This window comes from Glycine max, chromosome 7 (genome assembly GCF_000004515.6).
Source record: "Glycine max cultivar Williams 82 chromosome 7, Glycine_max_v4.0, whole genome shotgun sequence".
NCBI lineage: Eukaryota > Viridiplantae > Streptophyta > Magnoliopsida > Fabales > Fabaceae > Glycine > Glycine max.
This window is the reverse complement of record NC_038243.2, coordinates 29,496,985-29,515,768: the sequence shown is the minus strand read 5'-3', so window position 1 is coordinate 29,515,768 and position 18,784 is coordinate 29,496,985. Positions and strand designations below refer to the sequence as shown.

Below are 18,784 nucleotides of genomic sequence, written 5' to 3'. Positions count from 1 at the left end.
CAAGACCAAAGACAACACCCTTCGATCGTTGTCATCACCAAGCACTGTAGTTGGGCAATCAAGGTCGCGGTGGGCGGCACCAAGACCATGGCTCAATTGGAGTTGCTGCAAATTCTAAGGACCAAATAATTGTTAATGAGCTCAACATCTTAGTTGAAGGCGCTGAAGGTGAAGATGTGACCTTTAGGGAGAGGGGAGGCTCAAAGAAAGGAATTACAGCTTGGAGTAAGGCTTGAACTGTGGAAGGGGACGAGAGTGGAGGGGTCATCAGAATGATGCCTAATCTTAATCCAATACTCTCCTTAGATTTTATCTTGAAAGGTTATGCACTACATTAGCTTCTCTTATGATTAAGCTTATAGTGTATGCCTTTTTAGGTAGTTTTGTTCATGTCATTTTATAATTTTATTGTTTAATATGCATTTATATTAGTCAAGGCATTCTAACTCAATTTATTGACTCAATGACCAGGATGCATCAGTTATTATAAACGTGTCTTTGATTCTCATGAATAAATAATAATAAAAAAGTGCATTTATATTGCTTATCCAGAGCTAGCGATAGTGTGCGACTAACTTGCAAAGACTTAGAGGTAATTCATTAAAAATAATTAGTGGCTTTTTACTAATTAGTTATTTTCCTATTCGCTATACCAGCCTCGTTAATATCTTGATATAGTAAACTTGCACTCAATTTATTAATCATTATCGCACTCAATTAGTTATTTTCCTATTCACTACTCATTAAATCTGGACAATCTTTTATTAATCATTATCGCACTCAATTTTATTAGCAATAATATGTCAAAAAAATTGCATTTATTTTCTATAAAAATATTGTGTTTTGACAGATCAACCTACAAATTATAATTATAATCAATATCTAATTATAAGAATTATTTTCAAGGTGTTTTCTAACAAAACTAGGAATAATTGTGAGTCGATATCATTTCACAACCAAGCAAATACTCCGTGCATGACACGGACCAACCGCTAGTATTATATTGACAAACCCTGAACCATCACAATCACACTATCTGCATATTACAAATATAAACTGCAAAAAAAAGGAGTAAAGGGGGGAATAAAGCTACCTATACAACCACACCACTCAGAAATGCCGAAAGAGTGAAAGGTTAGTCCAAGTTAATTGTCTTCCATTGCCTGCCTTCTTAGCCGGTCTCTCTCTCTCTCTCTCTCTAACCAGAGAACATAACACTAGGTCAGAAGATATGCATACCGAATCCTGCAATTGTTTTTCTTATCCCAATCCATGGCTAATATCAGTAGTAACACTGGTCCTCGGCATGCCAGTTACATAACCTTACAATCAATTGGACAAAAACACAAGGGAAAAAACAGAGGGTAGAAGAATGATGCCTATGAAAGATTACTCCCAAGCACCACCGTAATAGACTAACTGTCATTGGGTGCTGCGTGTTAATCCACCCCGTGTCACGTTTCTGTGCAAATGAGAGACTCTGTTAGTCATCCCAAATTAAGAGGGAGAAATCAGAAAGAAAAAAAAAAAGAACAACTTACAAAAGAAAGCAAAAGAGTGTATCATACTGAAAGATTTTGTCTATATTCATTGTTAGTCCAATTAACATAAATATTTCACATTCTGAACCCATCATTCCCTTGTTTAAAAAATTTGAGCGTTCTAAACTTCAAATTAATTTACCTAATCAATAAAACAAAACAAACAGCAACAAAACTCGAGGAAAATTCTAGGCTCAACTATGAGTGTCGGAAACTCACGAGACAAAAAAAAAAAAGATAACACAATAATATAGAAAGTATCAATATTCAATACCAACATGTCGCCAAAAAGTATTGATGAATGTCAAAATCTAGACAGTTTAAAGAAATCAGGAGATACTTGGCTTTAAGAGGACACGGTCAATTCATCTTTCTTGCTGTTTTTCTTTATAAAAATCTTTCTTGCATATAAGTGATTATGGGGAGTAGGGTTTGTGCATGTGAACTGGTCCAACGCAGTCCACTCAAGCCTGCAATAAAACTGATCAACCCATATAAGCCTGGCTGCATTTAAACAGGCTGGCCCAGATCTCTTTCAAGTAATGCCTCTCTTTTGTCCCACTCAGCTGACTAAGTCACGACCCCTTTCCTCTCCCACACAGCATGACATTTCTCCCTTGTTTCTCTACATTCTCTGTCCTGAGTTTGACACCTCTCATTTTGATTTTTCTTCTCTCCCCATTTTTGACCTCTCTCTATTGGATCACTACTTGTAGTGATTCTTGTGTCTTTTTCTTTCTTTTTTTTTTTTGTTAGTTCCTAACCGTCTCTAGGATCACTTTGGTTTGTGTGGATCATACTAATAACCCTTTGTTGGTTGTTTCTGAAACTCACATTGGGCTTATTCTGGGCCTTTGAAATATAACTTCTGATTTTGATTTCTCTTTCTTTTCCCCTTTCTGCTTTTTTTTCTTCTTTTTTCCTTTCCATAATCATTATCAAATATAAAATAGAATTGAGATATTAATAATAAATAACTACAAGAAAACCGAAGTTCCTAATATGCCCTATTAGAAGATTTTGTTTCGGTTAAGCAAAAAGTTCAAGTAGCAGAAACATTTGATATTCTTAATCCACCACTCTCGTTTTAAAAATGTGAACGTTTTAACTAATTTGTCTAGTCAAGAATCAAGAATACAAAACAAACAGTTATACAACCTTTAGTGGCAAATTATAGATTCAATTAGGAGTGCTGAAAATGCATTAGCCATAAGCCCATAACAAAATGAACCCATCTTTACAACAATAGAATTAACTCATTTTTCTTTCTTGGTTAAACCGTGTTTAAAACACCGGCAACAACAACAACAACAACAAGAAGCAGGAGACAAAACCCAGAAACCAAAGCACAACCAGGAGCCCATGATCCAGGAAAATGAAATAGTTTATATCCATGGACATTGGACAGACAGAAATCCCTTATGAAATGTCCTTCGAAAGTGAGATCAACTACATGCATCACAAAATGCCATGGACTTGGTTAAAGACCAAATTCTCAGGGATGCTATTCACTATGGGATCTCTCTTAACAGAATAAATCCATTTGATGGTTAAAATTCCCAGCCTAAAATCATTTGTAGAAAAAGGCAAAGAGAAAAGAGTAACAAGCCAGTAACTACATATTATGGCAAGGAAACCCCAAAAATAACAATTACCTTCCAGAAATTAGCTGTTGCTGAGCACTGTTTACAGGGCCCTTTACATTGCTGAACCGCTTTGCTCTGTTCTCTTGTTCTTTCTCCACACGCATAGCAGCTACCTCCTTCTCCATAGCAGCTACTTCCCTTCTCATCTTCTTTGCCTCAACTTCCATGGCTTTGGTCAATGTATCTACCTTCTTTGCTAACATCTGATAGATGATGGCCATTGGAAACAATTAGCAAGGACTATCATTTATAAATAAGAAGTCAAGGATTATATCCAAATACAATAAATAGACCAAACATTTACCTCAATAGCATCGCCTTTATCTTTTAGGCTTTGATCTTTCTCATGACCAGCTTTCCTCAAGGCTATCACCTCTTTTTGCAGCAAGTCATATAAAACACCAGGAACACTATCCACTAAATCCACAGTTGGGAAATCATTTGGCTTATCATCTGAATTTCCTTTCCAATTATCACTTGCCTCTCTCTCTTTGGTTTCTTCAAGAGATTGGTTAAATGAGTAACTCAGAGGTGTTCCATTCAGCAGCATTTTACTCCTTTCCAGTGATCTTGTACCACCATCAAAAGATTTAGATGTTCCTTTAGCATGCTTCAAAACTGTGCTAGAGGATAGGGATGACCTCAGTTGAGAGGATGGTGATCTTTTAGATAAAAACCCATTAGAGGTTAGTTTTGAGAAGTTATCAGCTCCGCCTAGGGATTGACGACGAGAAGGGCCGTTGCTCATACTTCTTCCCTCTGGGGTACCGCGATTACTACTGTTAGAATTTCCTCTCAAACTCTCCTCTAGCACTTTAAGTCGTAAATGATATTTTTCCTGAAAATATTTAAAAGTTCACCTTGAATAATGGGAGAACTAATCACCTAAGTCAATAGATAAGAACCAGATTATTACTTTCAATTGTGCTTCAGACTTTGCAGCGCGCTCAACTATAGCAAGCTTGTCACGAAGTTGCTGCATTTCTCCCTATAAGAATGCAATTTAATAATAAGCGGAAAGCGAAGCCAAATGTGGGAAATTAATATAAAAGAAGAAATATAAGCAAAAAGAGTCATGGAAGTCAAGAACTCAACCACTAAATTCAGATGAATTGGCAGAGTAAAGCAAAAAAATATTACCTGCAAGAATCGACGTTCTTCAAGCCACTGTTTGACAGGCATCACTTTATCATTAGCATCTTTCCATTCATTTGCAACCACAACAGCTACTCTGTTTGCTGTTACCTTGGCACGAGCCAACTCCCTGTCTAGAGTCTTTCTTTCCTCCTAAAGAATGTCAAATAAACCGTGCAAAAATAAATATGATCTTAACTAGAGGCAGTACAATCAAGAATAAAGCAAATGTGAGTTTGAACATGCTGAAGACTTTTCACACATTACATTCATTTCTTGAACTTTCCGCTGATAATCCCTCACTGCATTTGCGGCTGCACCACCTGCAAGGACAGCCTCTTCTAGCTCTCTAACAGTTTGGGTGAGCTTTTCAACCTCTGCCACCTTCTGTCTATGCATTTTGTCCAAAATTTTATTTTCTTCCTGAGGAAGTTGATGGCAAAGTCAGAGATAGAAGTTACATATTATGATTCTCACACACCAGGAGAGAGAATAATCATACAAGATTGCAATACCTGGCAAATCTCAATCTGTTTAATTAGCTCTTGATTTTTGTTCTGCAGATCATCCACCATGGATGCCTTAGCCAGGGCAACCTGGACAGTCCTCTCAGCTTCAAGTAGTGCAGCTTCTTTAGATTTGGTAAGACGATCTAAAGCTTTGTTATCATCTTGTAGTTTAGCAATCTGCAAGGAATAAATGGAAGTACAAAGTAAAAAACCACTCATTTTAAGCCAGTTTCAGTCCTTCCAACAGCTCTTTCTCCAGGGGATTATAATATGAACTCCAAGAACAAGGTAATACCTCTTGCCGAGCAAGCTTGAGTTCAGCTTCCAAAGGTGCAAGAATTGCTTCTATTGGAGGCATGTCATCATCTTTCTGGGCAGCATGGACCCTTCTAAGAGTGGCTTCAGCTGCAAACTGAGCTGCCATTGATGCTTTCTTTTCATCGTTGATTTTTTTAATTTCAAGATTCTGCCAGAAATATTCGATTCAGAAAACATACCACCTAACCTGGGAAAATGACTATTTCCTAAAGTTGATAGAGGCTTCATGCAATACCTTGCTTTCTAGAAGAGATTCGGTTAGTTTTAGCTTCCCATCAACCTTTGACAGTTCTTCCGTCAGCTAAATACAAGCAAAAGGCAGAAAAGTTACATTTCAAGTTGACCTAAAGCATACAAACAATAGGACGAAATGCAAAACAGCTTAAGAAATATAAACATGTCAAAGCATGGTAGAGAGTAAAGCTTCAATGTGCTGCAGTAGCATCATGAAAAAAAACATAAAGAATTATTAAACTGCAGAATAAAGGAAGAAAAAAAATGTATCATGACAATTGAGTTAAATACAAAACCCACTCAAAGAAACCACCTGCAATCAAGACATAAGTACTATTTATATAAGAAATATTAATATGGAAAGAATGTAAGTACAAGAGGACAAGGATAAAATTAAGGTATCAAGCAATTCAGTAGGGCAAACTACAATTGCTGCATTAAGATTTAAGACATAATAAACTACTAATGACTCAAATATAAATTAACAACATTAGACAACAAAAATATTAATTATCATGATTTCATTTATAATAGAGAACAAAAATATTAAAAGCCAAATCAATATTATCCAGAAGTCAACACAAAGCTAGAGATAAGAGCAAAAGTACAAAATAACATACCATGTAACCAAGGCAAAAAGAGGAGAGAAAGAAAAGTTTCCTTTGATAAGTAGTTCTATCAATGTTCACTTTTAGCTTTCATTTAAGATAGTGCACAATAATTAAAAGAAAAAATAACATTTTACTGAATTATCCTTTATTAAAATACTCTGAAAACTATTATCACTCTATTAAAATTCTATCTGACTTATTAATACCAAGGGAAGAAATAGAAAAAAAATATTTAATGCTTCATTACTTTTTTAAAATGACAAAAATATTACAAAAAAAAAACAATGTACCCAGTGCCCGAAGGCTTCTCGTATGTAAAGGTATGGGGGAGGGTAAAGAAATGGAAAGGAGTAATAAAATAAATGTTTTTCTAACTACTGTCCTACGGGTACTAATGAAAATGGAAAGTATTAAATGAAAAGTAAAACTTTTTAAGTTCACAATTCAAATGCTTACTTTTCATCAAGTACTTTTTTATTTTTTTTAATCCCTTAAGATGTGTCTTAGGGCACTCTTTAGCAAACCAAAATTCATAAAATAAATCAGGTATTCTCTGTGAAAACTGGAAAGTAAGCCTTGACAGTCTAGCAAAACCATATTGATTCAAGTTTACGAGAGAAGAAACTTCAATGGACAAACATTGGATGGATCATAGCATCCCCAACATATCCATAGGCATTGAGTAATGTATTTTATGTTATGATCAAGTCAACACAAAGTTTATTACAACAACTTTAGACTTTGAGTGAATGCCAAATTTAACTGAGACAGATTCTTTCAAAAGTCCAAAAAAATTATAATGTAGCATCAATGCAAATGCCAAAAGGGATTGTTCAACAGCAAGAGTATTCTCTTATGCACTTCTGTAAAACAGAGTGTCCATTATTTAATAATGGATTAAATCAAAAGAAAAAATAAAGAGTAAATTAAACATCCCTTCCCTAAGAGACTATTTAATTATATATTGTCCTCTCCTCTAATTTTAAGAAGTACACTATCCTTATCTAAAATATGAACTGTGCTACACTTAGTCCATCTTAATGTAAACGATCTTCTTACTTCTTAGTAACAGAGAATAGCTATGAGCAAGCCTCCCTGAGCCATTTTTCCTATATCTACAACAATTAGTATTACCTACAGCTAATTTAGAATATCCAATTATTGATTTTAGGACTTTAAAAGAAGAAATGGTGGTTCTAAATACTCCTATTACCAGCTTGGAAACTTTACCCAAAATCTTCATTTCATCTTCTACCTTCCCAGAGCTTATAATATTAATAGGGATTCAAAACTAGATGTCAATGATACCAAGAGTCACACAGAAAAATCATCCCTAAGAAGCTCATTCACATTGAAATGGACTAAAGTTTAACACATACTAATCTCTCAAGTGAGGAAAATGCAATGTGGTCAACACAAGAAAGAGTTTAGTACAATGACTTCAGAGTAAGAGTGTTAAATTTAACCGAGAGTCCGAGACACTTTCTTTCAAAACTCAAAAGTATTAGAAAAAAAGAAAGCAAGAGAAATTGCTACACGTAGCCAAAATGTGAAAGGAAGTATCGATGCAGTTGAGAGAGTTTTTAGTTTGAGAGAAATTGCTTGAGTGTTCTACACTCAGCTGAAGCTTTTATAAATATATGAAACAACAAAAAGGCTACAACAGAGAAAAACAGAAAAGGCAAGAACTGACTATTACGAGACACTTAATAATAAAATACATCTATTAATTTAACAGATGCCAAAACAGGATGGTCCAACTCCCACATGAAGAGTATCCTCCAATGCACTTTTGGACACATAAATGGAAAGAATAGAATCCATTTTTCTCTGCTATAACTTCAACGTCCAAACATAGTAACCACACCGAAACATTTCCAAATATGCCACCAATGTGTTCACTCACACTAGGAAATGATACGAGACCTTATTTAACACCAACAACACAACCAACATCATAATTAATGAGGATGCTATTGGCACTGCTGTCCTCAGATTGTAATTGCTTGCTTTTTTCTTTATTCTACTTGCAATACCAAAAAAATATGGTAATTACTAGTAACTACTAGCATGATAACATAAACACAAAAATGGATAATTCATGATAATCTTCAAAAAAAGACACCATCAATCATTACAAACAAAGAACAGAAACAATTAACAATAATTGAAAAATTAGTGGTAACCTCTTCAACGGCCTTTTCTCTGAGCCGTTCAGAGAGCCTCAAGGCTTTGATCTCAGCCTGCGCTTCCGATAATTCTCTGTCCTTATCTGCAAACACACACAAACAAAAATACAAAAAAAAAAAAATCAAATTTCAAAACTCAAAATTCAAAATTAAAAAAACACAAAAAATCACGGTGAAGAACACTTCGGATCGAGCTGCATTTTCTTACCTCGAACTTCATTCTCGAGGCGATTGAGCTCCACTTTCACCGGATCCGAACCGTGCAACAAATTCATGAACTCGTCGGCGTCCATGCTCGGCGGTCTCACTCCTCCTCCGCCGCCGCGTCGCCTCGCCGAGCCTCTCCCCTCCTTGAACGATCCCGACACCGACAGCGTCGCGCCGCCGTCGCCGGGAACCTCCGCCATCGCCGATCTAACCACCGCGAATCCAAAAAGAATCAAAAAATCCTCTCTTACATTCAAATGCTCGCACCACCAGATTCCAAATCGCACGCGCACACTACAACGAAACACGGATTACACACCATACATATAGAGCCAGAGAAAACGCGACCTCGAAAATGGTGGTTTTTAGAGAGAGAAAGTGCGAGTGTGTTAGAAAACGAGAAAACGAGAGAGAGAGCAAGAGAGAGATGCTTTTGGTTCTTTCTTTCTTTCTCCTTATGTTTCTTTTGTCTTGTTTGTTTCTCTCTCTATATCTGCGATTTAAATCCGTTTTCGCGAGAGTGAGATTTAACAAATCAATAAATAAAAAAAAAAAAAAACAGTGCTCTGGTGATGAGTGAGTGAGGTTTGTTAATTTGTTTACGCTTTTTGCAGAGAGAAAAAGGCTTTTTGGCTTTGTTTGCGGATTTTAAAGTTAAATAGTGAGAGTGAGAGAGTGTGAGTGAAACTTCACTGCGATTTTAAACTCTTCGACGTTACTAATCTAATCTTAATTAATTGCTTGTGCTTACCGTGTGCCTAAAGCGTAGTGCGCACCCCGTGAGGTCGTAGTGGGGGCTTCATTTTTTGGGTGGTAGTACGCGCTGCGGCGTAGGTTAGTGGGCTGAGAACTTAGCTGGTTTAAACCTGTGCGTGTGCGGACAAACTACCCACCCTACCAGCATGTAGTAATGGCTTAATTGCACATTAACTTGTTGGATTTAGAATGTCTTTCGATCCAAGTAGTTCCATAATTTCAATGCCAGTTGTAGGAAACTTGCTTTCAGCTAATTATGATCTGAAATATCTCTTGCTTTTGTATTCAACTGATCATTAGTCAAATTCGTCTCCCAAAATATAATATAATAATAAATTAATCCTCAAATTAGAGGCATTTTGAATATGCAAAAACATGATAAATTATGCAAAATCATGATAAATTAATGGGTTAATTAAGTTTTAAATGCTCAAATTATAGGTACTTTGAATTTTTGGTCTCTAAACTATTTTTTAAAAAATAGTCCTAAAGAATTTGTAGTTATAAAAAATAGTCTTTGTCATCAATGTGTTTTGTTAAGTATTGATTCATCACTTAGCAAACAACATTAACGACAATAATTATTTTTAATAACCGCAAATTCTTTAGGGACCAAATTTATAAAAAAAAAAACAGTTTGGGGATCAAAAATTCAAAATCCCATCATTTGAAGACTAAAAACTTACTTAACCCTAAATTAATCATGTTGTTAAATTTGTGTGATCATTTTAGTATTAAGTTGTAATATTCAAGGATCAATTTGACGATAAAATATATTTTTCAAGAACTAATTTAACATTAAGTCCTAAAGTATAAGAATAAATTTGTCATTAAATTACCTATAAGACTAATTTGTTATATTTTTTACATATTCATGATTAAATTTAAATTTTTAATCATTCAATGATCAATTTATCATTATCTCACACTTTTATGATTAAATTTTACTATTTATTAACAATTTTTATTTGTATTATTAGTTTATTATCATCGTCATGTATACGACATACTTGCATATTTCTTTTGAAAAGTCTTAATTATAAATAAAAAGTATATGCTAAAAATATTTTTTATTTTATTTTTTTAACTTTTAAACACATGTTTTATATATTTTTTATTTAGATATTCTTGTGCAAGAGAAATTAAAGTAAATATTTTCATGACGATCAATGTATAAGCGTTGTTTTGAAGTTAGGATACTACTATAAGATAATTAGTTTACCTTGCTTTAATCCATTGTTTAGTGTTAAGGATGTTCAGGATTCTTTACTAATGGTGTGCAAAACAATGGAACAAATTAACAAAAAAACAATGAAAAGAAAGTGAGAAATGAAAAAAAATTAAAAGAAAATTTAAAATTTTCTAATAGAAGTCAATTTTTCTGTATTTCATTTACTTTCTTTCAAACTAAAAAAATTATAAAATATATTATTATTCATATTTAATTTTTTAATTATTCATTTGATCGCTACTGTTAAAAAAGGCTTTACATTTTGATCTTTATACATAAAAACATTTCATTTTAATATATACACATATCATTTTGAATCACTCTTAGTCTCTATATATCTAATATAGTTATAATAAAAGAGTAGTCCAATGAAAATCCTATTTTGCCCATGCCTAAGCTTTTGACACGTGGCACATTTCCTGGTTTTATGGTCTTTTTGCCCTTCCATTTTAAACCTTGTTTGCTTCTATTGGCCAATGCCACGTGTCTCCTATTAGTCATCATTTACGACTAACTTTTATATTGAATAGTTTTATGAAATTAACATCTTTTCCTTAATTTATGGTTCTTTTTGTAGGATTTGTACATATTTTCATGTTTAGTTTAATTTTGCTCAGTGGATACTCCCATTTTTGTGAATTAACGTGAATCAACTTCAATTTCAGGCTAAGAGAAGAAGAAGGTCAAGCAGGTGGTGTCTCGCTAAGCAAGACATATGCGCTTAGCGAGTTACATCCGCTAAGCGAGACACTCAGCCCGCTTAACGCGTGGGGAAACCCTACAAGAGGATCAGTCACAAATGCTCGCGCCCAGCGCGCCGCAAGCTCGCCCAGCGAGTAATTTGTCTATTCTCGCGATTAGCGTGCCCAACTCGCTAAGCGAGAATTCACTAACTCGCGCTTAGCGAGAAAATGGCACTAAGCAAGCCTTTAGAATCTGAAACATCAATGAGCCTTTAAAACACTAAAGTTGGCATAAAAAGATATAGAACAGAGGGAGGAAACGAAGAGACACACTGAGAGAGACGATAAACAGAGCAAAGCCCCAGCCTTCAAGAGAGTTTAGGTTTTAGGAGTGATTTTAGGGTTCTAGGGATGGAGGAGACATCCTCATCCATTTGTAACCTTAGTTTTTCTTCGAAAATCTATCCTTTGTGCTGAAAGTTACTAACTTGCAATGGAAGGTTAAACCTTTTGTTGGAGATTTCTGCTGAACATTTGATGAAATATTCTCTCACTATCTATTTAAAGTTATTTTTATGTGTTCATTGCTTCTATCTGCACTTATTTCTTGCATGCTTGTGGCTTGATCACTCATTTGTATGTAAAGTTAGGATTTTTAGTATTGGGAAGTGCTTTAAAACCTTAGAACTTGATAAAGCAGGCTAGAAAACTGTATGTCTAGGGACGGAGTGCAGTGATTTAGTTTATATTATGTTGTAATCTTAATGCAACTCTTTTAAACCAAGTTTTTTGAGGGATCAAGGACGAAGTTTATATATTCACTCGAGGGATCTTGGTTTGGGTAGTTGTTTTCAACATAAGAACACTAAAACAATGTTAAATAGAGAAAAATATTTAGTAACATCAAAGTAGGTTCAGTAGAATGACCCAACATTTTTACTTGACTGTTTTTACCTCTCACTGTTAGATACTTTAGTTTGTAGTTAATTAGAATTGTAGACAAAACCCTCTTTTGATTATTTACTTGTTTTACACAAATGTTTACTTATTGAATGCACATTTTCTGAATGAAACAAGTTTCCTATGATTCGATACTTGGTTCTTACCGTTTTATATTACTTGTGCGACTCAATACACTTGCTGATTAGCATTCATGGATCATTATTCCCGAACAAGTTTTTGCCGCGAAACATCTCCCTGTCCAGTTTGTTGTTGTCATCTCTGTGTGGACGTATTGTCGGCGCTTGCACTCTGTAGCTCGCCTGCTTCCTCTGCTCTCCATTGAATTGTCATGTCTAGCATACAGAGCATGGCCCTCTGAGGTCAGCAGAAAAGCTAGTTCTTCTTTTGTGTTAGGGGTTCATCGTTGAACTCTTGCTTCTTCAGTTTTCGCTACTTCATGCTTTTGTAAGGTCACCCACGGAAAAGCATCCAGCAGGCAAGGTTTTTTTTTTGTTTGTTTTTATGCATGTTTGCTTCCTTATTAATTGTCTTCGCTTTGCAAGGTCACCCACGAAGAAGCATTCATCAGGCAAGGTTTTTTTCGTTTGTTGTTATGCATGTTTGCTTTCTTACTAATTATCTTCACTTTCTTTGTTTACAGTACTCAAACTTCTCTACCGACATTCACTTATATTTGTCTACACCATAAACATCAGAGAACTGACCTTGGGTTCCTAATACGGTATTTTTTTCTTATCCAATGTTCTGTTCTTCATTATTTTGTTGGTTTTGATTGTTTTGAGTTGAAGCAGTCTGGCCTCGAGGGTAAAAGTTTTCATTCAAACTTTTTTTTATTAGGATGTACTTTATACTGTTTACACTGTTTATTTTGCATTTCTGCTTGATCCATCTGGGTTTTTAAGTATCTATTAATGGGTGTCTGTGATCTTAGGCTGCACAAAAAATTATTTAACTCCCATTCAAAGTTGCAAAAAAGGTCTTAGAAGATTAAAAGGGTCCTCCCTTGACTTGGTTCCATTGCCTGTTGCTTAAAAGAGTAGTCCAATATTTTACTTTCCTTTTTGACTTTGTAACTTTCAATCTTCATGGGTACTTGAGATTCAACTTTTTTACCCCCAAAGTTTCAATTTTTTTAAACAAGCGTAGAAAATAAACTGAAACAGATTCACAGGTACTTGAGATTCAACATTTTTACCCATAAATTTCAATTTTTTTAAACAAGCGCAGAAAATAAATTGTTGCTTTGTTGAGTGGGGAAAAAAATGAAGTTTTAAACAAGCGCAGGTCTTCTTTCTACTCTCTCTTAGTTTGTGTTATTTTTTTTGTTTACTTATTATTATTATTATTATTATTATTATTATTATTATTATTATTATTATTATTATGTAGGCTTTAGCTGAAGGAGGCCCTTTTTTATGTTGTAATGACGGGAGTGAACACTGAGATTTTTCTTTGAGGTTCCTGGTGTGTGTAGGTGGTGATAACAAAGAAAACCATTTTTCTTTTAGAAAGCGTTAACTGTCATGCGGTTACATTGTTGGTGAAATGGGTTGTAAGTTATGTGTTTGGTGAAATGTCTAAATGAAGTTTTAGTTTTTAATCTTAAAAATCCATGTGTGTGATGGTTTTGGGATACCTCCCTGCTTATGATTTCTGAATTAATGAGTTTATTTGATTTTAGAGTATGCACCCAAAGGTGATCTTTACAAGGAATTGCAAAAATGCAAATATTTCAGTTAAAGGCGTGTAACTATTGTAAGTATATATCATACAACAACATTCCTTCTTTTCCTCTCCCCATATGTTGTTGTTTGTGGATTACAAAATTTCATACTGACTAACAAATTAATGTTTATTTTGTGATTGAGGCAGTACATTGCATCATTGGCCCAATCCCTTATATATTGCCATGGAAAACATGTAATACATAGGGATATTAAACTAGAGAACCTTCTTATTGGTTCACAAGTGATCTCTTATACCCAGACTGCTGTTATACTTAGATTTGCTTATTAACAAAAACAAGTTTGTGATTTCTTATTTTTGAATTGATTTCTTAATGAAGGGTCCCAATGTACAGTGAAGCTAAGTTGGAATTTTTCATATTTTTGTGGTACCCTAAAACTAAGGTATAAAATTACTTGCTGTGTTAGAAAATCTGATATCATTATCTTATTTGCTTCTCTTCAATATGATAGTAAAATTTAAAATTTGTTAGGGAACAACATATGTGTATGACTCCTTCTTCAGACTATATGTTGCAAAACATGCGACAGAAATTGATCGCAACTTATTGGAACTAAGGACAAGGGCAGGGGATATTGCAGTTTTGTATTGGCAAAGAGTTTCAATTATAGAATATATGACATTTTGCAATTTCTTGCTGCACAATCGACTCCATCTTCTCGACCTACTCAGGTAGTTGATTATGGTTATGCATATTTGTGTTTGCTATTATGTTTGAGGGTGATTAAGTATTCTAGAATATCAATTGTCAGCTTTACCCGTGCATTCGCACGGGTTGTTATTTTTGGTTTTGCAATTTTTGGTTGTTTAGTATAAAAGATGTTGTGTATGTTTAGGATAATTTTGTAAATAAATTTTGTATTAGATAACTAAATCATGATAAAAAAAAATTTATTTTATTGTTATATTTTGGAAAGTTAAACTTGGAAATAATTTAGGAATGAACATGCTTAAAGTGAATATTTAGACTGTATTGAGTATAATTTTTCAATAGTTGTCATTTGATACGTTTTCCTCTCCGATGATTGAAAAAGATCCAAATGATGCAAGTATTTTTGTTCCTCTTAATAGAAATTTTTAATTTCATTTTTTTGGGATTATGACTATTGTAAATAACATCCAAGTTTATAGTGATCTATAGTGATCTGTAGCAACAAAGGTGAACAATTTTCTTAGTTTTTATTTTCTTGATTGATTTTGGTTGGGACTAATTACTCTATGTTTTTTTCTCCTTCATCAAAATTTCTCTAATATTATGGGTTAAAGTATTTTGTGGAAAAAGATACTAAACAAGTCTTCGTAAGAATAGATGGGAATTGTAGAACTTTTTGAATATTTATTTGATTTAGTTTTAGACTGATTTATTGGTTGCAAGTTATGTGTTTGATCAAATGTCAAAATGACATTTTTGGGTGGGTATGTTTTCTTGTTTCTTATTTTAATTTTAAATTTATGACACTTTTAACATTATTTATTTTTCACATGGGAACTTTTCAATTGATTCCGTCAGTTTGGTATTATCTTATAGAATAAAAACTTTTCACGTACAATCTTTGGCTATTGTTTCTTATCTTTTGTTAATATTACTCCTCTTTATAATCAATAGTTCAATTACATTCCTTTTTAAAAAGGTTAGTAAATGGAACCTGATGTTTATTGCACAGATTTAGGTGAAGGGGCAGAGGATCAATGGAATGTTCAATTGTGAAATTTGATGTAGGACCACTATAAAAGTGAGCATTGACACAAACAAAAGTGAGTAATTGTAATCCAGATGATGATTGAGTAGAAGATGAAGGCTACTGGAGAAAAGATGATTAATTCGTCATTAATCATTAAATTAAGCCCTAAATTTAAATTTAGGGATACATTTATCATTAAATTACCTGTAAGACTAATTTATTACATGTTTTACACATTGATGATTAAATTTAAATTTTTAATCATTTAATGATCAATTTATCATTATCTCACTCTTTAATGATTGAATTTGACTATTTATTAACAATTTTTATTTGTGTTATTTGTTTATTATCATCATCATGTATACGACATACTTACACATTTCTTTTGAAAAGTCTTAATTATAAATAAAAAAGTATATTTTAAAAAATATTTTTTATTTTATTTTTTTGTTTAACTTTTAAACACATGTTTTATATATTTTTTATTTAGATATTCTTGTGCATAAAGGTAGAAATTAAAGTAAAGATTTTCATGACGATCACTATATAAGGGTTGTTTTGAAGTTAGGACAGTACTATAAGATAATTAGTTTACCTTGCTTTAATCCATTGTTTAGTGTTAAGGATGTTTCTTTACTAATGGTGTGCAGAACACGGGAACAAACTAACAAAAAAACACGGAAAAGAAAGTGAGAAATGAAAAAAATAAAATAAAATTTAAAATTTTCTAATAGAAGTCAACTTTTTTGTCTTTCATTTACTTTCTTTCAAACTAAAAAAATTATAAAATATATTATTGTTCATATTTAATTTTTTAATTATTCATTTGATCGCTACGGTTAAAAAAGGCTTTACATTTTGATCTTTATACATAAAAACATTTCATTTTAATATATACACATATCATTTTGAATTACTCTTAGTCTCTATATATTTAACGTTAAAAAGAATTAAAACAAAATTCTTTAAAAATATAAAAGATTAAAATCAAACTTTTAAAACATAATATATTAAAACAAAAGGTAAGTCACATTTAATTTTACAACTATAATAATTTAAATGTTATTTTCAAATATGCAACATCTAAAAGTTTACATTTTAAAAAAATTCAACTAATATTTTTAAAGTATACTTATTATTCGATATCACCATTAAAAATTTTACAAATTTGTATGATGAATAATTTATTGTTTATCAATTATTTTAAAAAAAATAAATTGTTTGATTAAATTAAAATTTATGAGATATTTCAAGGGTCACAAGCAACATACATTGTACATAACTAAAAAATATGGATTCAAAAAGAGATTATAATAAATAAAAAAATGACTACACAAAAGCATATGATTGTACAATTTTTAGCTTCAGCAAACTAGGGAACCAATTTGGGACTCTATGAAATTGGAAAAAATAAAAAGGAAAAATGGAATTAGAGAAGGAGATGGAAAGAACATTGCCACAATCTTGGAAGATTGATAAGTTGAGGATGATTCACCACAAACAATAAAATTCTTTAACAAGGACCTAAGCTTTCACACAAGAAAAGAGACACTCTCTTAACTGTGTCTAATCTGAAAATTTCATAAAAACTACCAAAAAAGTGGTTAAGGAGTCTATTTATAACTCCTACTAATAATCCTAAACTAGGACTAAGGCCCAATAACTAATCTACTAATTAAAAGACTTAAAAATAATAATAAAAAAGGTAGCAGTCCATTACAAGTCCAAAAATAGGTCCAAAAAATATAATTAGAAGCAAAAATAAATCTTATTCTGAAAGTTTGCTAAAATAAATAAATTTCATTTCTTCTTCTCTTTTCCCCATGAGAGAATTTAGTCTCTTGGAAAGCTATTCTTGAATTCTCTTACTTCTTGCTCAAGTGATTGGTCCATCTATGTTTAGTCCACTTAAGTCAAACTATTCTTCCTCGGATAGTCCTCTATCATACCCTTTTCTTGGAGTTTAGATTTCCTTTTGGAAGTTTAGATTTATATGCATTATAGTTTATGCATAAAACTTGAAAAGGACCATCTCCCTTTTCTTGAAGTTTTGATTTCCTTTTGGAAGTAAACCTATTCTTCTTCAAGTGAATCCAAACCCAATCACCTGGTTTGATAATCATTTCCTTTCTCCCCTTATTGGAATATCTAGCATATTGTTCAATCTTTTCTCAATTTGTGCTTTCCCCTTCTCATGAAAACTCTTAACAAAATTGGCTTTAGAAATCCCATCCATATTCATCATAGCATAAGTGTTAGGCAAAGGTAACAAATTAAGAGGGAAAATGGACTAGAACTGTAAACTACCTCAGAAAGATAATAAGTAATGGTAGAGCTTACTACCCTATTTTAAGAAAATTTAGCATGGGGTAGGCATTGCTTTCAAGCTTTCAAATTCTCACCTACCAAGCACCTTAGAAGTTGATATAGAGTTTGATTTACCAGGATGACAAGCATAGCACATGGGCTCAAGATTTCTCTCACCCATCCTTCTTCCATTAAGCTTTCCACTTGCCTTTGTATCTCCTTTGTCCTTTTCAGATTGCTTCTATATGTTGGCTTATTTGGTAAGGAAGCTCCTGGAATGAGATCAATTTGGTGCTCCATCCCTCTCAAAGGAGGTAACCCATGAGGGGTGTCTTTGGAAAAAACATCCCCAAACTCCTTCAATAATTCTTCCACACCTAAAGGCAAAGAACTATCAATCAAAGACAAACAATAATCATGAGGCATTAGTAAATACATAGGTTGCCTAGCTAGTATCACTCTCTTCACCTCTTTTTCTCTCATGAACAAGCTCTGTATTTTCCTCTCTTGAGTTTTTTTTTCAGTTTCACTCTTTATTTTCATCTCTACTCTTTTCTTTCTTTTCTCTCCTTTCATGTTTCTCCCTCTTTTCACCACTTTTGTTTTTCTCTTCTTTTCTCTCTTGTTCTCTTATCACTTTCATTTTTGTTTGATCCTCACAAACCTCACTTAGAGACAAAGGTTTAAGAGTAACCTTTTTCCCTTCATGTACAAATGAAAATTTGTTTGTGACACCATTGTGGACAACATCCCTATCATACTGCCAAGGCCTTCCAAGTAAGAGATGACTAGCCTCCTAGGGACTACATCAAACAGTGTCTGATTAACATATTTTCCAATGGAGAAGCATATAAAAATTTGTCTATCTACAACTAGCTCCCCATTCTCACTCAACCATTGTAGTTTGTAAGGCCTAGGGTGAGGGGAAGTTTTCAAAGCAAGATTTTCAATCAATCTTTGGATAGCTACATTAGTGCAACTACCTCCATCAATAATCAAAGAGCATATTTTCCCCATGACCATG

The 18,784-nt window shown here is 33.2% G+C and overlaps 1 protein-coding gene across 1 annotated transcript; it reads right to left on the bottom strand.

Moving 5' to 3' along the window:
• Nucleotides 1-948: 948 nt before the first annotated feature.
• LOC100800667 (microtubule-associated protein 70-2) lies at nucleotides 949-9,000 on the bottom strand. The gene is made up of 11 exons (XM_006583656.4): nucleotides 8,391-9,000; nucleotides 8,180-8,265; nucleotides 5,384-5,449; nucleotides 5,126-5,296; nucleotides 4,837-5,007; nucleotides 4,589-4,744; nucleotides 4,328-4,474; nucleotides 4,104-4,175; nucleotides 3,492-4,025; nucleotides 3,197-3,390; nucleotides 949-1,462 (listed from the first exon to the last, which is right to left on the bottom strand). Exons 1-11 carry the CDS (start codon nucleotides 8,587-8,589, stop codon nucleotides 1,423-1,425), a joined length of 1,836 nt encoding a protein of 611 aa, XP_006583719.1. The 5' UTR covers nucleotides 8,590-9,000; the 3' UTR covers nucleotides 949-1,422.
• Between the last annotated feature and the right edge of the window lie 9,784 nt (nucleotides 9,001-18,784).

Bases quoted from the DNA above. Each gene is read 5' to 3' on its own strand.
- LOC100800667 (XM_006583656.4), bottom strand. From the start codon at position 8,589: ATGGCGGAGGTTCCCGGCGACGGCGGCGCGACGCTGTCGGTGTCGGGA. The intron at 8,266-8,390 runs GTAAGAAAATGC...GTGTGTTTGCAG, and splicing joins CCTCGAGAATGAAGTTCGAG to ATAAGGACAGAGAATTATCG. The intron at 3,391-3,491 runs GTAAATGTTTGG...ATCATCTATCAG, and splicing joins ATAAAGGCGATGCTATTGAG to ATGTTAGCAAAGAAGGTAGA.